Here is a 26,875-nt window from a genome sequence, read left to right on the forward strand (position 1 = left end):
ACAATGCATAGGCTATATACATGGCCCAATATGTTAAATAATTGTAACAAATAATTTTATGAATGTGTTATTGGACTCGTTTCTGGAGTTGGAAATTATATTTTAAACGGTGTCAGCATACTTTCATTTTACCTAATTTTGGAGTAGAATGTCCTTTTAAAAAGTCACCAGAACAGAACTTCTCAGACCCCCCCTGCTACAAACACTGGATAGCATAACTACAGTTTAAGTCGGGAGTTTACATACACTTCGGTTGGAGTCACTTTTGGATGAATAGCGTGCCCAGAGTGAACTGCCTCCTACTCTGTCCCAGATGCTAATATATTATTGTTAGTATTGGATAGAAAACACTCTGAAGTTTCTAAAACTGTTTGAATGATGTCTGTGAAAAAAATCTGAGAAAAATCCGACCAGGTAGTGGGATATCTGGGGGTTTGTAGTTTTTCAAAGCTTGGCCTACCGAATACACATTGAGATATGGATAAAGTTGCATTTCCTACCGCTTCCACTAGATGTCAACCATTTTTAGAAACTTGAATGAGGATTCTACTAAAAAGGAGGGGCTCATGAGACCTCTTTGAGTCAGTGGTCTGGCAGAGTGCCTTGATCTCATGATGCGTGCTCCCGATATAATTACCTCCCGTTCCAGTGCTTTTCTTCAGACAAAGGAATTCTCCGGTTGGAACATTATTGATGTTTTATGTTAAAAACATCCTAATGATTGATTCCATACATCGTTTGACATGTTTCTAAGGGACTGTAACAAAACTTTTGGGGTTTTTGTCTGGACAAAGTGCCTGCCCCTCATGAAGATGGATTACTGGGCTGAACACACTAACAATAAGTGGCTATTTGGACATAAATGATGGACTTGATGGAACAAATCAGTAATTTATTGTTGAACTGGGATTCCTGGGAGTGCCTTCTGATGAAGATCATCAAAGATAAGTGAATATTTATGGTGTAATTTCTAACTTCTGTTGACTCCACAATGGCGGATGTTCCTCTGGCTGTTTTGGATTCTGAGTGCCATTCTCAGATGATGCTTTGTCCGTAAAGTTTTTCTGAAATCTGACACAGCGGTTGCATTAAGGAGAAGTCTATCTTTAATTCTGTGAATAACGGTTGTATCTTTAGTCAATGTTTATTATGAGTATTTCTGCAAAATCACCAGATGTTTTGGAATCAAAACATTACTGCATGTATCGCTCCAATGTAAACTGTAATTTTTCGATATAGATATGCACATTATCGAACAAAACATACATGTATTGTGTAACATGTTGTCCTATGAGTGTCATCTGATAAAGAACATCAAAGGTTAGTGATTCATTTTGATCTATTTCTGCTTTTTTGTGACTGTTTGGCTGGAAAAATGACATCAGTTAGGAAGTTAAAGCTTGGTTGCAAATGGATCATCCAAATGGACAATGACTCCAAGCATATTTCCCAAGTTGTGGCGAAATGGCTTAAGGACAACAAGGTCAAGGTATTGGAGTGGCCATCACAAAGCCCTGGCTTCAATCCATTAGAAATGTTGTGGGCAGAACTGAAGGAGTGTGTGCGAGCATGGAGGCCTAGAAACCTGACTCAGTTACACCAGCTTTCTCAGGAGGAATGGACCAAAAGTCACCCAAGCTTGTGGAAAGCTACTCGAGGTGTATCCGAACTTCCGACTTCAACTGTACCTTCATAACAAAGTGTTTGAGATCAGGTATTATGGCATAACTAAAGTACCTTCATAATTAAGTATTTGAGACCAGGTATGATTATAGCAGAGTTACCTCCACAACAAAGTGTGTGAGATCAGGTATGAGAACAGAAGTTCCATCACAGTGAGATGTTGGTGTAAGAAACAACAGTTAGCTATATACCTCAGATATTACCCCAGAACTCAGGGAACCCTGAAAGTAATTGGCTACCTCCTACACACCTAAGAAGTCTATTAAATGAACATGAGGGGAGTGGATGATGGAGTCTGATGACGGTTTGTCCCCATTTGATTAGTTAATGCCTCGGCCCCCTCAACTTGTCAGTCAATCAGAGCACAACAGCCAGCAGCTCTGCGTCAGTGGTGGTATGCATAATTTGAAGCACTTATTTCACGCCTAGCAGTGTTATCTAGCCTTGGCAGAAAACTGGGAAAATGGCAGTGTCTCTCTCTCTGTGTGACAAATGAAATGCCTGCTCAACCCAAGCGTGATAATTAGTGAAAGCCTATATGCGTTTCCAATTCACCTTTTATTGCGATTCCAGGAACATGTGAGAAGAGAGTCCGTGTAGCGTAATGTTTTGACGGCACCAAAGTCTCTTTGGCAGGTGGAATAGCAAGCAGAGCTGGCTTTCAAATGCACCGTTGACTGACATGAGGCCCCTGGGCTGACACACACACACACTGTGACATACACACACCCATCACATTTCAACCATAGGAAGGCATTTGTATAATAGTTGCTGAGGCGAGGCATGGGAAATCACCATGCAAATCCAGTATCTGAGTCAGTCTCTTCCGCATTGCCGCCGTTTCAAACGACGTTGTCCGGCCTTGGCAGTTCTGATTTAGCTCCCAGTTCATAAGCGGATAGATGTTATAAATCAATTAATCTGTGTGTTTCTGAATGGATGAGGGTAATTATGCTTACTGCTAGACTGGCCTGGGCTAGCTGTAGTCTAGTAGCTGTTTAGGGTGTCTGGGCCCTGACTGAGTGTCCCTGTAGCTGTTATTCACATGGTTACAGGAACACTGTGCTCCTTACAGCACAGCCTCACAGGCAGGGGCCCTGCTCTCCCTTTGTTTGTCCCCGGATTATACAGTCAGTGTGTGTGTACTAGCGTGCCATCCGGCTAGCCCCGACCCTTTGTGTGGTGTGTGTGTGCGTGACAGCCTTTTGAACAAGGAGTTCAGACACAACAGTGCCAGCCTAGTGAGCAAGGAGTTTAGAAACACAACAGTGACAGCCTAGTGAGCAAGGAGTTTAGAAACACAACAGTGCCAGCCTAGTGAGCAAGGAGTTTAGAAACACAACAGTGCCAGCCTAGTGAGCAAGGAGTTTAGAAACACAACAGTGCCAGCCTAATGCACAAGGAGTTTAGAAACACAACAGTGACAGCCTAATGCACAAGGAGTTTAGAAACACAACAGTGACAGCCTAATGCACAAGGAGTTTAGAAACACAACAGTGACAGCCTAATGCACAAGGAGTTTAGAAACACAACAGTGCCAGCCTAATGCACAAGGAGTTTAGAAACACAACAGTGACAGCCTAGTGAGCAAGGAGTTTAGAAACACAACAGTGACAGCCTAATGCACAAGGAGTTTAGAAACACAACAGTGACAGCCTAATGCACAAGGAGTTTAGAAACACAACAGTGACAGCCTAATGCACAAGGAGTTTAGAAACACAACAGTGACAGCCTAGTGAGCAAGGAGTTTAGAAACACAACAGTGACAGCCTAAACACAACAGTGTGAGCAAGCCAACAGTGCCAGCCTAATGCACAAGGAGTTTAGAAACACAACAGTGGCCTAGTTTAGAAACACAACAGTGACAGCCTAATGCACAAGGAGTTTAGAAACACAACAGTGACAGCCTAATGCACAAGGAGTTTAGAAACACAACAGTGACAGCCTAATGCACAAGGAGTTTAGAAACACAACAGTGACAGCCTAATGCACAAGGAGTTTAGAAACACAACAATGGCAGCCTAGTGAGCAAGGAGTTTAGAAACACAACAGTGACAGCCTAATGCACAAGGAGTTTAGAAACACAACAATGACAGCCTAGTGAGCAAGGAGTTTAGAAACACAACAGTGACAGCCTAATGCACAAGGAGTTTAGAAACACAACAATGGCAGCCTAGTGAACATGGAATTCAGACACAACAGTGTCATGAGCTGGCCTGGGGGTAGGTTTATGACAGTCATAAATACCTCTCCCCGCCTTTTTCCTCTCTCTACCCTACTGATGTGACATTTGAAAAACCCTTGGTTAACATAGAGATTCTGGGAACATCAGAAGGTGGGGGGAAATTAACCATATTTTTGGGTAATCCAGTTGAACCAGTTGAGCAATATGCGTTGGTACTTAATGAATGTTACTTAAGTACGTTGGTACTTAATGAATATGTCAGTTCGGTTGTCATCTGAGACATTCTCATCAATGATACGATGACATAAACTCTACAGTGGAAAGTCTATACATTGTAGTTATCAGATTCACATGGAATTGTTGTACAATTTAAATGTTTGAATATAAAATTATTGGTGAAAAGATTAAATGTAATTTTAGCTTCCAAATGAGAGTTTGGGGTTTTCATAAGGTTAGGGCTCTGCTCAATCAGTGGCCCGCCCCTGTGAAGGACATGTGTTATAAAACTATGAAAACACACCCTTCTCCCTCCACTATATAAAATGTAACCTCCTGTTCCAAGTACGTGAGGTCTGCAGCCTTTACGTTAAAAGGGCAAATAACTTGCTGTTCCGGGTACATTAGGATGACGATCCGATGTCAGAAGGGTTAAGATAATAACTACAAAACGAAGCCAACCTCAGCGTTGGCTTTGGTTGCGAATGGTATGAACTTTGAACTCTTATTCACTACAGAAGTGATACCTCCTAGCCGTTGAGTTGGCAACAGCAGCTAAAAACGCTAAAAACGACAGAGTATCCCGTCTACCAACCAACGCCGACACTACAACGTATCCAATTTACCACCAGAGACATTCTTCAAAGGACTCGGTTAGGCAACACGGCCTTCCATCTACCACCAACCTACCGAAGCGCAGCTCGGAGTAAATATTTATTGCATTTTCCTTTTCCAAATGGCCGGTAATTTAGAATGAATAAAATACTGTATTTACGATAGCATGGCTTCTCCCTTTGTTCCTCATGTCATCTCGCTCCTTCACTCAAACCCAGCCCCCTTTTCTTTTGAGTAACCAGCTGTCATATCTGTTCCGTACGCTAGGGACGTTTTCCTTTATGAAGTCATTTGTAATCAAGGTATGATTCATTCTGTGTATATGTAATTCTGTGTGATTAGTTAAGTATTTAGTAAATAAATAATCAAACCAAATTTTGTATTGCTGATTCAACTTGTTAGCCAGGGTTCGTGAAGATAACCAAGAATTTACAACTTTCAGATGAGACTGAATTAAGGTGACGATTAATATTGACTGCTATTGATGTAAAATATTACTAGAGTTTATTTGGAAGATGACTGCTCTATGAGTATTATTTTGTGGTTCCCCGACTTTCTAGTTAATTACATTTACATGATTGAGCCAATCCGGTAATATTAATTACAGAGAAAGGATTTTATAGAATAGCATGTCATATCACTTAATCCGGCATAGCCAAAGACATGACAACAGTGACAGCCTAGTAAACAAGGAGTTCAGTCTAGAGGTCGATTAATTGGCATGGCCGATTTCAAGTTTTCATAACAATTGGTAATCTGCCTTTTTGGACACTGATTTTGGCAGAAAACATTGCAATCCGTGAGGAAACAGGCTTGACCACATGTTACGTGAAAGCAGTGTCAAAAGGACCTTGTGGCTGCAATGAGCCAAGTAAGTTGCTAGCTAGCATTAAACTTTGATTGTTTTTTTTATAAATCTTCACTTAATCACTAGTTTAACTATACATGGTTGATGAAATTACTAGGTTAACTAGCTTGTCCTCCGATGCATTTAGTCAATGTGGTGCCTGTTAATTTATCATTGAATCACAACCTGATTCAACTTCGCCAAACGGTTGAGGGTTTAACAAAAGCGCATTCATTGCACAAATGTACCTAACCATGAACTATGCCTTTCTTAAAATATACTTCTGTGTATTGATTTTTTTTTAAACCTGCATATTTAGTTCAAATAAATGCATGTTAGCAGGCAATATTAACAAGGAAATTGTGTCACTTCTCTTGCGTTCAAGGCAAGCAGAGTCAGGGTATATGCAACAGTTTGGGCCGCCTGGCTCGTCACGACCTGTTTCTTCCTAACAAAGACGGTGTTGAATTTTCCAGACTTTTACATAATTACGACATAGATTGCACAACCTTCAATGTTAACAGCAATATTTAGACTTAGGGTTGCCACCCGTTCGACAAAATACAGAATGGTTACGTATTTCACTGAAAAAAAAAAATGTTTTCAAAATTATAGTTTCCGGATTTGACCATATTAATGACCAAAGGCTCGTATTTCTGTGTTTATTATAATTAATTCAAACAGCACTTTACTGTGTTTGCGAGCAGCTTTTAGCAATGCTTGACACACGGCACCGTTTGACTTCAAGCCCATCAACTCCCTTGATTAGGCTGGCAATACTAAAGTACCTATAAGAACATCCAATAGTCAAAGGTATTCGAAGTGCAAATGGTTTAGAGAGAAATAGCCGACGCGTTATAATTCCTGTAACTACAACCTAAAACTTCTTAACTGTGAATATTGAAGTACTGTGAATATTGAACCACCAGCTTTCCAATGTTCTGAGCAAGGAACTTAAACGTTAGCTTTTTTTTTTACATGGCACATATTGCACTTTTACTTCTCCAACACTGTGTTTTTGCATTATTTAAACCAAATTGGACATGTTTCATTATTTATTTGAGACTAAATAGATTTTATTTGTATTATGTGAAGTTAAAATAAAAAGGTTAATTTTCATTCAGTATTGTCACTTACAAATGCATATAAAAATCGTCCGATTAATTGGTATCGGCATTTTTTGGTCCTCCAATAATCGTTATGGGTATCGAAAAAAAATCTGTCACGCAATGACAGGCCAACAGACACTCAACAACATAAAACACAGCTAACCCTGTCTTGTAAATGGCACCACACCTTCAGGGCTTTCCCAATCTTTTATTAAAAAGGTATTGGGCTGAAACAGTCATTGACTTCCACCTGAGGTCAGCCAGTATGGCTGATGTCATCATCATGCCTAGTTAGCTCCTCTTTCCGCTCATCCCCTCTAAACCTTACTGTTGCTGCTAAGACTGGCAGAGAGAGAGAGAAAAGTAGAGGGAATAATATATGCCATTTAGCACATGCTTTATCTAAAAAAATACTTATAGTCATGCGTGCATACATTTTACGTATGGGTAGTCCTGGGACTCTAACCCACAATCCTGATGTTGCAAGATACATGCTCTACCAACTGAGCTTCAGAGGACCACATAAATTAATGGACTGTCTGGAACCCACCGTGACCCAGTCCAGACCTGGCTAGTTCTAGTTTTTTGCTGCCATTTTGGTTGACTCCAGTGAGTGGATTTCTGTCTATTGTTCTACTGACTGTCTGTATTTCTCTGGTAGTGTAGTGACATAGCCGAGATGGGTGAGTATGTTCAGTTGTGCTGTCTGTCTGTGCATCACCAGGCAGCAAGCACTCCTTCAAAGAGAGCCTGTAATCAGACACAGGCAGGCCTGTGACATCACTGTGGGCCCAGCCAGGCAGCCAGCATTCTGAAGACTCACTGTTAGACAGATAAATTGATTGATAGACAGATATATAGATAGTGCCCCTCCATGCAGATGTCAACCTGCCTTCTGAGGAAGAAGTTGCCTTAGTCTACCACGGGATCTGATCCAAGGTCAGATTACCATCCCTCAATTTGAACCTCAACCATTAGGAGAAAAGATTTTTGACCCAGAGGGAGGTTGGATCTTCCCTCTTGCTACTCTCTGTAGCAGCAGGAACACAATGTAACAAGCCATCAGCCTCTCCCTGTGCTGTTCTCAGTGCTTCTGTCTGCACTCACCTCAGATGTAAACAAACCCAGTAATGTCTGCATGCCAGGCTCGCTGAAGTCTCCTACGTGCCATCTAGTGTTGATGAGTGTAGAGGAGATTTTGTTTTTGTTAAAGGTCAAGCAGCATAGCTGAGTTAATGGGCACTGTGGCCAGAGAACAGGACTACTTACCATGGACTCTAACTCACAACATCGTTATCTTCACCTAACTCTTAATGGGGATTAGGAGGACAATTAATGTAATTGGTCAAACACCTGGTATTTTGGAGTTGTGGGCTGTGTTGGGTAGATACAATGGGTTTCTGGGATGGAGTAACTAACATTGATTTTCAGCAGAGATCTATACGGTAGGTAAGTTCCAGTATAGGACAACCAGGTTGTCGGTTATTGTGAAAGTTTGTTCATAATGACTTCCGCTGACAACTTTCATCTTAGCTCTTTTTAGCATAATACGCCTCATCTCACCTGGCTTCTCATCTCCCTCTCCTCTCCTGTCCTCTACTCTCCTCCTGTCGCTCTCCTCCCCCTTTCTCCATCAGACCGTCTCGTCGGCGCCGCTCAGTGGGCGTGGCCAACGCCACCCTTCCGCACTTCCTGACCACTCCCCCCACCCTGCCCAACGCGTCCACCACGCCCAGCCCAGATGGCGAGGGGGTGGAGGGCTCTAAGGTGACGTTGGTGGTGTATGCCAAGGAGTCGACCGTCATCTCCAACCTGCGTCACTTTACCAGCTACCAGATAGAGATTCATGCCTGCAACCACCCCACAGACCCCCAACGCTGCAGCATGGCTACCTACGTCAGCGCCCGCACCATGCCCGAAAGTAAGGCTGTACACGGGAGTCAGACACACATATGAACTACAGCTTCTCTGCAAGTAACATTATGCATATTTGTACACTACACAGTACAGACACTCTTCTTTCATATTGCCCTTGCTGATCGTTCTTCCTGTATTCTGCTCCTCTCCCTGCAGAGAAAGCTGATGACATTGTGGGCCAGGTGACCCATGAGATGGTGTCGGAGCACCCAGAGTCTGTCCACATCAAGTGGCTGGACCCCAAAGCCCCCAATGGCATGATCATCCTGTACGAGGTCAACTACAAGAGGTTGGGAGACCTTGAGGTTAGTATGAATACTAGGATGAAATTACTTAACTGTGTTTCTATCAATCGATTTCCCCCTGCTTTTTCTTGTTTTTTAAATATTTTCTTACTTGATTCTGCAGAATTTCAATATGTTTGATTAGTTTATTACATGGATACATGGTAGCTACAGTCTGAGTTTGATCTTTGCTCATCCTTTTTCAACCATTGTCTGCGCTTTATAAACATGGATACCTAAACAACAACAATAGTGTGATGGTAGGGACGCAGGGCTGTCGTCCATACAAAAACAAAATTACTTAGGAACTGTGCACAGTTTGAGGTGTGTGGCCACTTGGAGACACCAGTTAGACCTCCCACTCAATCCCTTTTTAATAATTGTTCTTAATTTACACCTATTCCAAAATGTAAATGAATATTCTTAGTATGGAACTAAATGTATCCAGAATATTTTCAGATGTCCTTAATGACAAATGCTGTGAAAAGTACAGTAAATGTAAAATGCAAATCAAATCAACAGTGTAATGTTTGGAACTGTTGTGTCCTCACCTTTGGTCTGATTATTTCAACTGCTACCATGATCATGTGAATGCTTTTTATAGTTCTTCTGTTAGAAACATTTAAATGTGGCCCTATCCATATATGCCAATGTCCAAGAGTGTAAAGGGGTTTAAAGGAAGCTATTTCAAATATTTAAGTGTGAAAGATAACAAGATTTGCTGATTTTGTTTTATGTAAATAAAATAATTTACATGTTTGAGTGCTAGCATACTAGGTTAAAAGCTGTTTGATTCACAGAAACCCTACTTTGTTGTTGAGGAGAAGCCTCAGGGAAAGACACATCGACAGTGGGGAGAACAAGTATTTGATACATTGCCGATTTTGCAGGTTTTCCTACTTACAAAGTCTGTCATCTTTATCTTCGGTCCACTTCAACTGTGAGAGACAGAATCTAAAACAAAAATCCAGAAAAACACATTGTATGATTAAGTAATTAATTTGCATTTTATTGCATGACATAAGTATTTGATACATCAGAAAAGCAGAACTTAATATTTGGTACAGAAACCTTTGTTTGCAATTACAGAGACTATACGTTTCCTGTAGTTCTTGACCAGGTTTGCACACGCTGCAGCAGGGATTTTGGCCCACTCCTCCATACAGACCTTCTCCAGATCCTTCAGGTTTCGGGGCTGTCGCTGGGCAATACGGACTTTCAGCTCCCTCCAAAGATTTTCTATTGGGTTCAGGTCTGGAGATTGGCTAGGCCACTCCAGGACCTTGAGATGCTTCTTACGGAGCCACTCATTAGTTGCCCTGGCTGTGTGTTTCGGGTCGCTGTCATGCTAGAAGACCCAGCCACGACCCATCTCCAATGCTCTTACTGAGGAAAGGAGGTTGTTGGCCAAGATCTCGAGATACATTGGGGCGGCAGGGTAGCCTAGTGGTTAGAGCGTTGGACTAGTAACTGGAAGGTTGCAAGTTCAAATCCTCGAGCTGACAAGGTCGTTCTGCCCCTGACTTGCCTGGTTAAATAAAGGTAAAATAAAAATGCATGGCCCCATCCATCCTCCCCTCAATACGGTGCAGTTCTTCTGTCCACTTTGCAGAAAAGCATCCCCAAAGAATGATGTTTCCACCTCCATGGTTGGTGTTCTTGGGGTTGTATTCATCCTTCTTCCTCCAAACACGGCGAGTGGAGTTTAGACCAAAAAGCTCTATTTTTGTCTCATCAGACCACATGACATTCTCCCATTCCTCCTCTGGATCATCCAGATGGTCATTGGCAAACTTCAGATGGGCCTGGACATGCGCTGGCTTGAGCAGGGGGACCTTGCGTGCGCTGCAGGAGTTTAATCCATGGCGGCGTAGTGTGTTACTAATGGTTTTCTTTGAGACTGTGGTCCCAGCTCACTTCAGGTCATTGACCAGGTCCTGCCGTGTAGTTCTGGGCTGATCCCTCACCTTCCTCATGATCATTGATGCCCCACGAGGTGAGATCTTGCATGGAGCCCCAGACTGAGGGTGATTTAACGTCATCTTGAACTTCTTCCATTTTCTAATAATTGCGCCAACAGTTGTTGCCTTCTCACCAAGCTGCTTGCCTATTGTCCTTTAGCTCATCCAACCCTTGTGCAAGTCTACAATTGTATCCCTGATGTCCATACACAGCTCTCTGGTCTTGGCCATTGTGGAGAGGTTGGAGTCTGTTTGATTGAGTGTGTGGACAGGTGTCTTTTATACAGGTAACGAGTTCAAACAGGTGCAGTTAATACAGGTAATGAGTGGAGAACAGGAGGGCTTCTTAAAGAAAAACTAACAGGTCTGTGAGGGCTGGAATTCTTACTGGTTGGTAGGTGATCAAATACTTATGTCATGCAATAAAATGCAAATTAATTACTTTAAAAATCATACAATGTGATTTTCTGGATTTTTGTTTTAGATTCCGTCTCTCACAGTTGAAGTGTACCTATGATAAAAATTACAGACCTCTACATGCTTTGTAAGTAGGAAAACCTGCAAAATCGGCAGTGGATCAAATACTTGTTCTCCCCACTGTATAAACCCTGGTGTTCAGTCACACTGTTTATACAAAGCCTTGTGCGACTTAGTGCTATAACTGTGACGTAGCCATGTTATAACCACTCTATAACCTTGTAATAATGTGTTCCAGGAGCTGCATCACTGCGTGTCCAGGAAGGCCTACACCCAGATCGGCGGCTGCAGGCTGAGAGTGGTGCATCCTGGGAACTACACCGTGAGGATACGTGCCACATCGCTGGCAGGAAACGGCTCCTGGACCGAACCCACCTTCTTCTTCATGCCCGACAGTAAGTCCTGCCTGCATGCTCCAATGGGAACGGGACTTGCTTACACTTTCTGGAAAACAAATGTGAGCAGTTCATTTTGCTATGAGAGTGGGGTCGGCAGGTAGCTTAGACGTTAAGTGTTGGGCCAATAACTGAAAGGTCGCTGGTTCAAATCCCCGAGTCGACTAGGGTAAGCAGGGCACTTAACCCTAATTGCTCCTGTAAATTCCTCTGGATAAGAGTGTATGCTAAATGACAAAAATGTAAATTAGTGACCAATGGCTGCTGTGTTTGTTGCAGAGGACACCACTTCACTGAAGATTATCATTGGCTCAGTTATCTGCTTCATCCTGCTGCTATTCGTAGGAGGTGGAGTCTTCATGATCTTCAAGAAGAAGTAAGACTTGAGTGATTAGATGTTTGGTAAAATTGTTTTATTTATTTAAAAAATATATTCTTTACAATGACAGCCAGCCTGGCAAGACATATAGACAAATGAAATATGCAAGGATACCTTTGACTAATCTGTGTGACTGTGTGTTCCAGACAAACTGAGGGACCCACTGGACCTCTGATCGCCTCGTCCAACCCAGAGTACCTGAGCGCCAATGACAGTAAGGACAACCAAACCCACACCTCAAACTGGTTTTGCAAGTTTGTTTTCCCGTGAGGTAGTGTACATGTTAAAGTGTACTAAAAAGGATAACTTTCTCCATTTGTTTGGTGTAGTGTACGTGCCTGATGACTGGGAGGTGGCGAGGGAGAAGATCAACATCTTGAAGGAGCTGGGTCAGGGCTCATTTGGCATGGTCTACGAGGGCATCGCCAAGGACATTGTGAAGGGCGAGCCGGACACGCGTGTGGCGGTGAAGACGGTCAATGAGTCGGCCAGTCTGAGAGAGAGGATAGAGTTCCTCAACGAAGCGTCGGTCATGAAGGCCTTTAGCTGCCACCACGTGGTTAGGAGCTTATTCATTCACTTTCGTTACTAACCACTATCTATTATCTGGGTATGATGACTGAGAATGTATTCTCTGGTAAGAAGGTTGACACAGTGGATCCTCTGTACTGTAGATTGAGCTTTTTGAGCAGATGGAGTTTCATGGCCGTACGTGTCATGCATTGGAATCCGTTTATATTGAGTACAGTTTTTTTTTATAGAGAAATATATAATATCTCAATGGTCCTGACTCTCTCTGTCTGTAGGTGCGTCTGCTGGGGGTGGTGTCTAAAGGCCAGCCCACTCTGGTGGTGATGGAGCTGATGACCCACGGGGATCTGAAGAGCTTCCTGCGCTGCCTCCGACCAGACTCTGAGAGTAACCCCACAGGGAAGCCCCCTCCCACACTGAAGGAGATGATTCAGATGGCGGGGGAGATAGCAGACGGCATGGCCTACCTCAACGCCAAAAAGTTTGTCCACAGAGATCTGGCCGCCAGGAACTGCATGGTGGCTGAGGACAACACCGTCAAGATCGGAGGTGGAGTACAGTAGAATAACAGAGTACACGATCACACTCAGTTTCAACAAGTAAATCAGAACTGTGTGAGCCTTTCATAATTCAAGAGTCATGTGGCTCGATGTATGGCGACTGTCTCGTGTGTCTGTGGTTGATGTATGGCGACTGTCTCGTGTGTCTGTGGTGGATGTATCTCCATGACTTTGGCATAACCAGAGACATCTATGAGACCGACTACTACAGGAAGGGTTAGAGTTATGATGTGATGATGCTATTTTACTGTAGGTTGTGTTTTCACTGTTCCTCTCCTCCCCTTAGACTTTGGCATGACCAGAGACATATATGAGACGGATTACTACCGTAAGGGAGGGAAGGGTCTGCTTCCTGTCAGGTGGATGGCTCCTGAATCTCTGAAGGACGGAGTGTTCACCGCACATTCAGACTGCTGGTGAGTACAGTAGGACACACCTGGCTGCCACGGATGTCTGATGGGATTTTCTGCTCGTTCTTTTATTATTCCCCTCTATTCAATCTCTCTAACCTCTTCTTCTTTTTTTGAGAGCATGTTTTTCCACTCCTCCTTCTTACCCCCTTCATGTCTACAGTAACTCTATAACCACTTATTCAGTGACACTAGTCTAGGGGTATTTCAATCTTACCCTGCAGCCTACGTGGGTCCGGACTACTGATGGTTTTCTGTTCTGCCTGATAATTCATTGCACCCAGCTGGTGTCCCAGGTCTAAATCAGTCCCTTATTAGAGGTGGATAATGAAAAAAGCAGTGGAACTGGCTTTGATGTCCAGATTTTAATTTGAAGTCACTAGTCCTTTATTTCATTATTCACATCCTTTTATTGTTTTTGGCTTGAGATAATAATGTGTTGTACTTGTCTATCTCCAGGTCATTTGGTGTGGTATTGTGGGAGGTCAGCACCCTAGCAGAGCAGCCTTACCAAGGCCTGTCCAACGAACAGGTCCTCAAGTTCGTCATGGACGGAGGATACCTAGACAAACCAGAGAACTGCGTAGAGCGGATGTACGTGTCTCAAACACTGTAGACTTTTAGTGCATTGTGGGATCTGTAGTATTTTACTTTGATGTGCCATACCAGCCATACAAAGTACATGAGGTATATATTTTGATTTGGTTAAGTGTTTGAGTTACCACTACTACATGCCTACAGTATTACTTGGGCTAGTTTTGCTTCAATGGGGGACCAACAGAGGTGAGCGGCTTGTGGATCGAGCTCATAGATTTATTTTTCTCATTCATTCATCTTTCTCCCTCTTCTCCTCCCTCAGCCACAACCTGATGTCGATGTGCTGGCAGTACAACCCCAAGATGCGTCCCACCTTCCAGGAGATCATCGAGATGTTGAAGGAGGATGTTCACCCCAGCTTCCGGGAGGTCTCCTTCTTCTACAGCGAGGAGAACAAGCTCCCCGAGACAGAGGAGTTTGACTTGGACCTGGAGAACATGGAGAGCATCCCACTGGACCCATCGTCCTACTCCCAGAGAGAGGACAGCGACAGTGCATCCAGAGACAATGGATCCAGCCAGAACCTAAGGGGCAACTATGAGGAACACGTGCCCTACGCACACATGAACGGTGGCAAGAAAAACGGACGAATCCTATCATTGCCGAGATCCAGCCCTTCCTAACATTTCCTAAGGTTTTCTTCCTCCTTTCAAACTATTTAAATTGTTTAACTCTTGCTGAAGCCCATAAGAAAACTGATCTCAGGACATGTATTTTCTTCCTCACAGCTGCCAAGCATGGTGGGACACACGATGCAAACATTTTGGTATATGTTGAAAGACATTTTTGCATTTATCCAGAATCATCTACTACAACTTTCTACTATCTTTATTTTTTTGTTCACTATTGCCATGTTTCCAGGACTGGTTGATGGAAAAAGAAAAAAAAACTGAACACTTCTCGCTCTTTCCAGGCTGCCCCATCTCTCTTCCATTCTCTTGAAAACCTTTTCAGATAGTGGCCTTTTTATTTGTGGCCTGTTAACAAAGAGAAGTGTCCATCAATACTTGTATTAATTTCCTTTGAATTTCCTTTGAAATTAGACAGGTTTGAACCATGGGATGGCATAAACTCTCTAGAACAAATGTCTATTCGTAGAGAAACTTTTTATTTAATTTTTTTGTGCAGAATTCCAAACTTTACGGAGATTATTTTGGTGTTTGGTGAATAGTTCTAATTTATTAGCATTTTTTTGTCTCACTTTTTCAGTTTTATTTCTGAGTCCTCACATTATGGCTGAAGGATATTTAAACAGTTAAAAGTTGGGCAAAATAGTTCCTCAGACTGACCAATAGCTGCTGCTTTCATATATTTTTGTGGATATAGAATATATAATATATATAGTATATATGGAATATTTGGTATTTATATCAATATTTTATATAGAATATATAGAATATAGATGTTTTTGTACATATTTCTTATTTGTAATGTTTTCATCTGACGCTTTTCTGGTAAAATTGTTTGTTTTTTTGTCTGTCTTTTCTCTCTCTCTAACCCCAGATATCACACTAATCGGTCACCAGTGCTCTGTTGTCTTAGACCTCCACACGTGATTTTACTTCTCTTTCAAACCCTCAGGAGAACCCTGTTCTCCTCAGCAACAAAGGGCAGCCCACTATTTTAGAAAAATCATGGCATCTTTCAAATGTTGTTCGTCCTGTCAGTGGAAGCGTTTGGGTCGGCCACTATGCTAAAATGACAAGAACCAAAAACTGAATTGGGAATGAATGGTGCCTTGGTCTGATGGAGCCATGGTGTAGATGTCCATGTTGTGTTAAAATGTGTCTGTTTGGTTGATCATTAGCGATCTGTTTGATTGATTGATGTTATCGGTGGGGCTAGAAATGTGATGTCTGCTTGCTTGGACAGACAGTTTGTCTTGGCCTGATGATTGTACTTGGCTTGTGCGCTCTTGGCTTGTGCTGTTGGTAGTGGGATTTTATAGGGTTATAGTTGGGTCATAGGAGACCCATCTACCTATCTATCTCCTCCACTGGAGTCAGAAGCCCATATAGGTGGATGTATTGCAGGACCACATACCATCAGGGCTTTGAGAGAAATATAATGCCGTGCTTCATATGAGTAACGAGCATCAGCTCTACTCCAGCACAACCCCCATGTCCTCAGACAACTGGTTTTGTTTTGACCCTACCACCACCCTGCGCCCTCTCCCCACATAACGATAGCCTCATTGGCTGTAATGTTCGCTGACACAGGAAGGAGGTCAGAATCAGGCTGCTGGTGGAATTTTCCATGTTACTGTGGTTGTATGCTTTTGATTTTGAACATTTTGGAAAGTTGCTATTGCATTCAGAGTCCACAGCGGGCAGCAGCGAAAGAGAGGGAGGGAGCCGTTAGATGAAGGTGTGTGTGTGTCGGTGTGTACTAACGGAGAGAGGTGGTGTACAGGTGGTGGTTTGGTATGAGTCAGGACATGCTGTAGCTGTACAACAAGTGCTGCTTTACCCCCAGGGCTGGGCTAACATTCTACTATTGGCAGTGGAGACCGTGTTCGGACTTGTCCTGATTTGTTTTTAAAGTACACACACACTTATTCTATGTGGCACAAATCACAAATTGGTGTTAACTACATAAAGATTGATTGAAAAGTGTCTACATGGCATTCCCATTGAGAAGCACAAATAGCCCAATCATTAGTAGTTCACACACACACACACACACACACACACACACACACACACACACACACACACACACACACACACACACACACACACACACACACACACACACACACACACACACACACACACACACACACACACACACACACACACACACACACACACACACGTCTCTATTTGTCCCACTATCCCTCCCTCTAGCCAAAGGCAGTGATACTCATTGTCTATTGTCAGAAGCATTGATAAGGGACAGAAAAGCACAGACAGGAGCTAAGGGTAAGTCAATCTGACCAGCAGTTTGAGCCTGTGTGGCTGTTAAGAGCTTACAGTTGTAGGCCTGGTGTTATTAACCCTAACCTGCCCATTCATCTTCGCCCCGTTATCACTGTTTACCCCTCTGTCTGTATGTCTGTCTGTATCGGCGATGGTGGAACCGCATCAGCCTCCACCCAGTGCTTTCTCAACCAACCACAGACCAGAGAGATGGATGGACATTGCACAGGCTGGTTACTGTTTGTTTGTTGGCACATACTCATGTTAATGTGTGTGTGTGTGTGTGTGTGTGTGTGTGTGTGTGTGTGTGTGTGTGTGTGTGTGTGTGTGTGTGTGTGTGTGTGTGTGTGTGTGTGTGTGTGTGTGTGTGTGTGTGTGTGTGTGTGTGTGTGTGTGTGTACACATGTTAGACAGAGTGAGAGAAATACGACTCGTAGATGGGAGCTAAATCCATACCGTAAATCTCAAGTAGTACTTAGAGATGATGAGAAAGATATGGCAGTTGCTAAATAACTTGTATCTCTCTCTGTTTCTACGGGGAACATCAGCTTGTGAGGGAACATCGGCTTGTGAGAGAGGTATGTGGCTAGTTTTTGGTCAGTTGTAAGGGTTGAATGGCAAGTTCATTTAGTGCTATGTATGGTGTTCAAAGTTTAAGCAATGTTAAACCACCTTTCTGGTTCTCGCTGATTCTTGATCTACTCCACTTACTCGAATGCCCCCCAAAATGTTTGTTTTCTTCCTCAATCAGTTACACTCTCATACATTTTTACTTTGTAAATACTAAAGAATATATTGTCTGGAAAAAAAAGAGCGAAAAAGTGGGAAACCTCCCTCACAACTGTGCATACAGTACATGCCCATAACGAGAGATAAATGGTGGATCTCTCCACATATGACCATTGTCTCTTTATGGCGGTGTATACACGTGTATGCAATTTTCAATTCAGAAGATCACCACCATCTTTGAAAAATTACAGATATTTAATATTTTATTTATTGTATTATTGTATATAAAAAAAACACTGTTCGCTTTTTGTCAGTTTTTTAAATATTGAAAGTCAGGTAAAAAAAAAACGAGTTAAGGGTAGAGCTATAAATGTGAAAAGGAGTTGGTAGTTGTAGTTTCTATGTATTTGGCCACAGTCTACCTCAGTGTGTGTTTGGAGGAATCAGTTTGAGACTACAGCATCTTTCTTCATCTGTCAGTCTGTTGGTATCCCTGTAGTTCAAATCAGAGGACGGGGACAGCCCCTTTAAAGAGATTAAAAAGATAAGACCCTGTGTGTTTCTCAACATGCGTACTAACATGCTCCGAGCACGCAAATTGGACCACGAGAGGGTCGGATTATGAGTCCAAATCAAGGTATACATAATCTCGAATGCATACTCCGTTTGTAAATATTTTTGAAGCATGCATCGATGCACACTTCAACAGAAAGTATACAAAGAAATATGACGCAACCACGTAAAAAATTATGTAACATTTTTTTACATCAATGGAGGGCATTAGTTGAGCTGAAGAGAGAGAAAATACACATCAACCTCGGAATGAAATGCATATTCACATGTCATATGTTGCCAGACTACAATATTTTTTTCTTGATACCTTCATAAATACCTGCTGTTTACCTGCCTACTTACAATAGATTGCAAGCCCATAATAAGTAAATAGGGCTAACTGGCTAGCTACTACTGTTAGCTAGCCAGATAGCCATGAAGAATTGCTAGCTGAACTACCCACGCATAACTGACATCTATTTTTATTTAACCTTTATTTAACATCTATCTTGCATAATATTTGTTTTAGTTTAACAGGCAAAAATGATCTATCTGTTTAGTTACATTATTATGATTCACATTTAGCTGATAGTTATTAAGTAAAAAAGTTGCTTTGTGTATATCTTGTTTCGTCTCTCATGCCATTGTCCTGGCTGGAAGACGGTTCAGTGAATGGCTAAGTCCATAGTAAGTCAATAGGGATAACTGGATAACTAGCTAGCCACAAAGAATTGGTAGCTACCCGTGAAAAATGTACATCTACCTGGCATAACATTAGTTTCAGGTCATTTTTTGCATTTTTTGTTTAACTAGCTGGCTAGCTAGATTATTACGATTCACATATCCATCTGATATCTATGAAGTAAAACGTTTGCTTTGTGTATATCTCGTTTCGTCTATTGCTGCCATTGTCCTGGCTGAAAGACGTTTCAGTGAATGGGGAGGTGAAGCGTAAGGTAATATACAGTTGAAGTCGGAAGTTTACACACACTTGGAATTAATCACACAGCTGGAATTAATCATTCTCTCTACTATTAATCTGACATTTCAAATTCTTAACATAAAGTAGTGATCCTGACTGACCTAAAAATTGAATTTTTACTAGGATTAAATGTCAGGAATTGTGAAAAACTGAGTTTAACCTCTTGCTCCTACCTGGCACGCAGGCGTCCCATCTAGAGCTCTGGAAATGCAAATGCGCTACGCTAAATGCTAATAGTATTAGTTAAAACTCAAACGTTCATTAAAATACACATGCAGGGTATTGAATTAAAGCTACACTCGTTGTGAATCCAGGCAACAAGTCAGATTTTTAAAATGCTTTTCGGCGAAAGCATGAGAAGCTATTATCTGATAGCATGTAACACCCCAAAAGACCCGCAGGGGACGTAAACAAAATAATTAGCATAGTCGGCGCTACACAAACCGCACAAATAAAATATAAAACATTCATTACCTTTGACCATCTTCTTTGTTGGCACTCCTAGATGTCCCATAATCACTATTGGGTCTTTTTTCGATTAAATCGGTCCATATATAGCCTAGATATCGATCTATGAAGACTGTGTGATAAACGGAAAACATAGCGTTTCATAACGTAACGTCATTTTTTTAAATTCAAAAAGTCGACGATAAACTTTCACAAAACACTTCGAAATACTTTTATAATGCAACTTTAGGTATTAGTAAACGTTAATAAGCGATCAAATTAATCATGAGACGAAGTGTTTTCTATAGGGGTCCATCTTGAAATACTGTCCGTGTATTTCTCAACCAAAATATCCGGTCGGAGACCTGAAGAAAAAGCCTGTCTCTTGTTCATTTGACCAAGAAACAAACAATTGGCAAATGACAAGACTGATGACATCGTGTGGAAGCTGTAGGTACTGCAACCTCAGCCCTATTTAATGTCTTTCGCCCATAACGATGGGTTGAAGCGGCGGACGGATATATTTTTCCACTTTCAGTGATCAGATTTTCCTGCACTTTTCAATGAAACGCACGTTCTGTTAAAGTCACAGCCGTGATTTAACAAGTTTTATAAACATCTGAGTGTTTTCTATCCACACATACTAATCATATGCATATACTATATTCCTGGCATTAGTAGCAGGGCGCTGAAATGTTGCGTGATTTTTAACAGAATGTTCGAAAAAGTAGAGGGTCGACTGAAGAGGTTAAATGTATTTGGCTAAGGTGTATGTAAACTTCTGACTTCAACTGTAGTAGGGGGGATGGCGAATGCTTCTCTACACTCTCGTCCTCACAAGAACGTACTCGAGAACGTCATCAGAGAATGCACTCGGAGCATGAGAGTGTGGAGTACGGTAGAATGCATATTGAGAAACACCCTGATCAGAATAAGAAGAAAGTAACAAGTTTTGACCCAGTAATTATCCTGATTAAGAACATTTTTCTCATTTTCAAACTCCACATTATCTTAACAACCAAGTAGGTTAACCCCCAGTGTTGTGTGAAGCACAACCTCAATGCGCTTTTAAATGTTGCCCCAAACTTTAATTTGACTGGAAATGTATTAGACCAGGTATATCAGTCAATAATGTAGTAATATGACAACAACCTTTTGACTGGTGATTAATTATGAAAAATGTGCGTTTTAGGTTCCCACTCCCATTATTTGAATAGGCTTTCAGATTCCCAAGCGTCAGGTTTCTTTTTGAAATGAACATAATTTTTACATACCCTGTAACAACAGTTAATGTAATAGCTGTTGTTACATACCCGCTAGCTGATAGCTGCTTTGTGAGCGAACCAGACTGCTCTGCTTTTGTGCATTTATTGTTCTAGGGAAGACTTGATTTTAGCTTTTTTATAGAAATTCTGCATCAAGACAGAGTAGTCCAAATCATGATTGCATATTTCTTGATCACATATCCATAGTCTGCAATAGCTCAGCCTTGGTCATGCTTTTCACCATTGACTCACCATAGATGAACTCCTCAGTGTTGGTTTGTGTGGGCATATACACTACCGTTCAAATGTTTGTGGTCACTTTGAAATGTCCTTGTTTTTGAAAGAAAAACACTTTTTTTTGTTCATTAAGATAACATCAAATTGATTAGAAATACAGTGTAGACGTTAGTTGTAAATTACTATTGTCGCTGGAAATTGACAATTTTGTTTGAAATGGAATATCTACGTAGGCATACGGAGGCCCATTATCAGCAACCATCACTCCCGTGTTCCAATGGCACCTTTTGTTAGCTAATCCAAGTTTATCATTATAAAAGGATAATTAGAAAACCCTTTTTGCAATTATGTTAGCACAGCTTAAAACTGATGTTCTGTTTAAGGAAGCAATAAAACTGGCCTATTTTAGACTAGTTGAGTATCTGGAGCATCATTAAATAATGATGCTCCAGATACTCAACTAGTCTGAAATAGGCCATAGGTGTGTTCGATTACAGGCTCAAAATGGCCAGAAACAAAGAACTTTCTTCTGAAACTCATCAGTCTATTCTTGTTCTGAGAAATGAAGGCTATTCCATGTTAGAAATTGCCAAGAAACTGAAGATCTCGTACAAAGCTGTGTACTAATCCCTTCACAGAACAGCACAAACTGACTCTAACCAGAATAGAAAGAGGAGTGGGAGAACCTGAGCAAGAGGACAACTAGTCGAAAGAAGGCCAGTTTTATTGCTTCTTTAATGAGCACAACAGATTTCAGCTGTGCTACATAATTGCGAAAGGGATTTCTAATGATCAATTAGCCTTTTAAAATGATAAACTTGGATTAGCTAAGACAGCATGCCATTGGAACTAGTGTGTGTATATATATCTCCCAGAGTCCCTGTTCTTCTCAGTCAAATACGGACAACATTTAGTCTCAAGGCCGTTTAATGTATCCTCCAGAAGTGTTTTTATTTCTCTGTTCTGTTGTTTTCCCTTAATGTTGTATGTATTTTTTTTCTACTGTGAATATCAAGAAATTACCTTATTGTTATATCAATGCCATGGAATGGGTCTGTCTGGACACTGCATGCCTCCGCTGGTCAAAGGACTAGATTTTAACTTCCCAGGGAGGCACGTGTATCGGGGGTTGGGTGATGGAAGGAGCTTCCAACCTGTTTCTGACTGAAGTGCAAGTGCTCTTGGCATCCTAGCAAATCATATTTTAGGGGAGATGTAGCTTAGAAGTTGTCAACAAACAACCACCCTCTTGCAAATCAAATGTTCAGCCTTTAAAGTTAATGATCTGATTGTATGCCTGTTATCATTGTGATATGTGGTGTTCACTGCCCCCAGCTGGCTGGATGGGGGAAGTGCAGCATCAGGACTCGAGTGTGTAGCCAGGGCTCTGTCCCGTAAGTGCCTTGCTCAGACAGACTGCCCTCCTCCTGACGACACAGCCAGCCAGACCCTCAGTGCCATGGACTGGACTAATCTGCTCTGGTCCGGACTGGACGGTCTCATCTCCCAACGTCCCAGCAGGATAATACTGGAGTATTAACGTATTATGCATTCTAAGACAGGAGATAGTTGTGTTCTGTACTCATCACTGCAGTGAGATGGATGCAACACATCCCCTTTGCTTGGCTGGATGATTCATGATATAACTGTATTGGGATAATTGCTGTATGTGGACGATATTCATGGTTTCACCAAAATGTTGAACTTCTTGTCTCTACTGGGGCAAAGCTCTTGCTTGAATTCTGCATGAACCCAACCATCCCCAGCTGATTTAGTTTTTAATTTAATAGAATTTTGTATTTTGGCCATCTCTTTGTTGATGCTAGTCCAACACCCAAAGTACATGGGATCATGTATAATTAGCAACTATTGATTGCATGACATGGGGAGAATAGAACTCCAATTTAAAATAGTGGCAGATATCGGTGAAAAATTGTATCACTTGACTTAGGGAAGTTTAGGTTTAGTTTGAAACTCAAATCAAATGTTATTTGTCACATGTTTAGTAAATAGCAGGAGTAGACTAACAGTGAAATGCTTACTCACTCTGATAACCTGAAAATGGAGTTTGACAGAGCATGCTAGTGCTGCAGCGCAGGTTGAGAACAAAGCATTGTATGTATTTTATTGTTTTAAAAAGAAAGTATTACATTTAGAGATGTTTATTTCTATTCCTTTTGGAGGGGGGGGGCAAATACAATTACTTTTCTGTCTAATCTTTTACTACCCTTGTAGATTATTGAATTGAACATTGTTGTCAATGTATATAACTTTTTCTAAATGAAATACCAAAGTTAGATGTTGTTAGTCATGACACTACCCCAGTATGCAGAGCAGATAAAAGTACTGTACTGTAGATGTACTATGGAGCAGCACAACGCTGGCTGGATGGCTACCTGTGTATCATATGACATGTGGCCTAAAACGTTCATTTGATCATGTTCCATTCCGTTGTAGATGTTCCCGTGTTTGTGAACAACATGCGTTTTTACCACTGCCCCCCTGTTAGCATGTTTTATTTGGTTTTTTGATCTCAAAATATCACACATTGCTATGTTATGGGGGGGGGGGAGATGTGTTTCTTTCTGACCAACAGCCTACAGCAAAGTCATCTAGATTTAGTTGACATTTTGCTTTTCGATGTGAAAAACTGGAAAAGACCACTGCACGTTCGTGGAGGAAAACACAACATGAAATCCTAAATAAATAAATAAGCTATAAAGTGTATCAAACTATGGTGATATCCCAATCTAATGTGTAGGTGGTTCTTAACCATTTAACATGGCTATGGGGCAGTATGAAGAAAAACACCGTCGCTATGTATTATGTACAATGTCTGTTTAGTAGTGTAATGAAATGTGTACGTGTGTAAGGCTATGGTTGGTATGGCTTAAACAGAGATGCCACTTTTACAACTGACTCGGCTCGTCTACATAGGCGTCGATGTAATGATTTATATATTATATTTGCCCTTGCTGAAAGTTTTTGTTCAATGTCATGTCAAATTTTATTGAAGTGTAATTGTTTGACAAATGGGTGGGGGGGGGGGTTCAGTATAGTAGTGGTGGTTGTGGTGCTATTGAGGGTTTATGGGGTAAAGGGATCCTAGTCATGCTGTCTTGCCAGTGGTCTGCTTCGTTTTGACACAGCTCGCTACATGTTAAGGTCTCTAGCCCCGAGGTGGTTTTAGGTGTCTGTATCGTCCTCGGTTAAAGTCTTGCCATGGGTTGTGTTTGTTTATATCTGACTGCTGCTCCTTCTTCTGTGCACATAGATGGCCACAAAATGCTGTGTGTGTAGGCTGGCAGGATACCTCTTCATGAACCTCTGTCATGTTATTTTTTAGAAGATTTACTGATGTATTCGTCATTGATAATGTATAGCTACATTTGTCATACAGGTGACGTGTATGTGTATCACACCCATGTACAACCACAAAGATGGCTACATCCCAACACTGGATCAGAATGTGCCATTATATTTGTGTGTATCACATATATAAATATCATATTTAATGCTCTTGTCACTTCCACACACAATTACACATGTGCAGGATCAAAATGTGCCATGACTAAATAATGCCTGACAATTTATTTTTTCTATATTTTCAAGGAGAAGCAGTGACATGTACAGAACATTTTGGAATGATATGAACATAAAATCTTACTGTGTGTAAATGATTGTACAATTAACTGTTTATATTAAAATCATGAATACAATTATTGGATAATTATTTTGTCAACTAGGTCAAATGAACTAAATGTAGCAATCCCTCTCCACATGGTACTGCGTTGGCATTGCAGTTTTAAACTGATCCACTTGAGTGAACTGCAATGCAGACCACTAGTATCTGCCAAACGGTTTGTACTTTACAGTACTAAATCAAATCAAATTGTATTTGTCACATATGTGACGACCCTCCCACTCTGTCTGCCGTATTCTGTCTTTGTTCTTGTTTCCTTATTAGGATGCCGGTGGGCGGGGTTGAGAGGGTCGTCAGCTACATGGGAAACACCTGGGCCAGGTGTCTCCCAGGATAAATAGACCTCTTCAACATTCATGGAGGAGACTCTCTCCATGCAGACACCTGTTGTAGATTGTGGTGTGGTTCTTGGTGGCCTTTTGTTTGTGTGCTTTGGCACCTTTCAACACCCTGCATTATCACATTCATGCATGCAAAACACTCACTTACACTACGGACTACTGATTACACACACCATTGGATATTTTCCTTAGTTGCTTTAGTTAATAAATATATCTTTTGTTACTCCTTATCTCCACGTTGTCTCCCTTTGTTACGGGCTTTGAGCCGGTTCGTGACAAGTGGGGGCTCATCCGGGATCTTTGAACTATTGGTTTGGGAGACCGTGGAGGTACGTGTTTAGTTTGAATATGGTGTTTGAGTGTGATCGGCCCAGTATTGGTTGCCTTTGTTGTTTGGTTTGTGTGCTGCGTTGGAGAGAGTATAATGGTTAGTTTCCAGGCCCTGCCTAGCCTGAACTCTTGTTCTACTTTCTGTTGGGACGTCAGTCTGAAGTGAGTAATCTGCTGTGTACCTCGGTGGGAGATTTGGGTAGGGTAGTGGAACTTGCTACCCGGAGCTATAGCCTTTTTCCCCTGATAGGTTTAGCGACGTGTTTCATTTTTTGGAATATGTTGGGCATGGTTAATGTTTGTTATTTTTGTGTGGTGTCTGTGGACTGAGCAGTTGTCTCGGGGGCACATCCGTGGCTTGGTGGAATTTGCCAGCATGCTGGGGAGTTCTATTTCCTTGCCAGCGGGCTACAGTGCGTAAATTCCCACCGCAAATCTGCACGAAGACTAGGGTTGGGTTATTGTAGGTTTTGGGGAAGCTCCATATCTCATCTCTCTTCTGTGGTGCTCAGGGTGATTGTCAATTCTCGGGTTGTGTTCTGGTGTGCTCAGCAGAAGGGAAGAGCGAGAATTTTTTTTGTGTGATTATGGCGTCTTATGTAGATAAGTTCATTCGCTCTCCATCAGAGGAATTGTTAGATTTAGGTACTAAAGAACAGCTGTTGAAGGTCGCGGAACACTACAAGGTTGAGATTAGTGATAAACGTCTAAAGAATTCTATTAGGTTGATATTGAAAGCCAATCTGATGGAGAGTGGTATTCTTGAAGTTACCACCGGGCCAGCCTCTGCTGAGGATTTGTTGTCTCCCCATAACGTTACAATGGCCATTCCATCGGTTAGTCCTAGTAGCCTTCTTTTTGAACAGCAGAAAGAACTGCTTTTGTTACAGCTAGAGCATGATCGTGAGAAGCTAGAGCATGATCGGCAGCATGATCGTGAGAAGCTAGAGCATGATCGTGTGAAATATGAAAAGGAATTGGCATTTAAACAAGATATGGAGCGTGCTAAAATCAAGTTGCAACAAGAACGTATAGAGTTGGTTAGGGAAGGAAAGATCTCAGGGGAGAGTTTGTTTTGGGAAGGTGACCCAGATTTACCTAGGGGTAGTTCCGCTTTTGGTCGTGCCCCAGAGACATTTGATATTGTTGGGAACTTGCGGTTATTGCCTCGGTTTAATGAAAGGGACCCCGAGACATTCTTT

The 26,875-nt window shown here is 41.7% G+C and overlaps 1 protein-coding gene across 1 annotated transcript in view; it reads left to right on the top strand.

Moving 5' to 3' along the window:
- The window catches only part of LOC124037972 (insulin receptor-like), a 116,750-nt gene extending 97,247 nt beyond the window's left edge, over positions 1-19,503 (top strand). Inside the window, exons 11-20 of the mRNA XM_046353293.1 lie at positions 8,293-8,576; positions 8,729-8,877; positions 11,533-11,689; positions 11,969-12,065; positions 12,215-12,282; positions 12,398-12,627; positions 12,875-13,148; positions 13,446-13,575; positions 14,029-14,163; positions 14,429-19,503. Of these exons, the coding sequence (XP_046209249.1) occupies positions 8,293-8,576; positions 8,729-8,877; positions 11,533-11,689; positions 11,969-12,065; positions 12,215-12,282; positions 12,398-12,627; positions 12,875-13,148; positions 13,446-13,575; positions 14,029-14,163; positions 14,429-14,789 (1,885 nt within the window). The 3' untranslated portion in view covers positions 14,790-19,503. The remainder of the gene's footprint in view (positions 1-8,292; positions 8,577-8,728; positions 8,878-11,532; positions 11,690-11,968; positions 12,066-12,214; positions 12,283-12,397; positions 12,628-12,874; positions 13,149-13,445; positions 13,576-14,028; positions 14,164-14,428) is intronic.
- Positions 19,504-26,875: the final 7,372 nt, after the last annotated feature.

The sequence above is a fragment of the Oncorhynchus gorbuscha genome, linkage group LG06 (genome assembly GCF_021184085.1).
Source record: "Oncorhynchus gorbuscha isolate QuinsamMale2020 ecotype Even-year linkage group LG06, OgorEven_v1.0, whole genome shotgun sequence".
Lineage (NCBI taxonomy): Eukaryota > Metazoa > Chordata > Actinopteri > Salmoniformes > Salmonidae > Oncorhynchus > Oncorhynchus gorbuscha.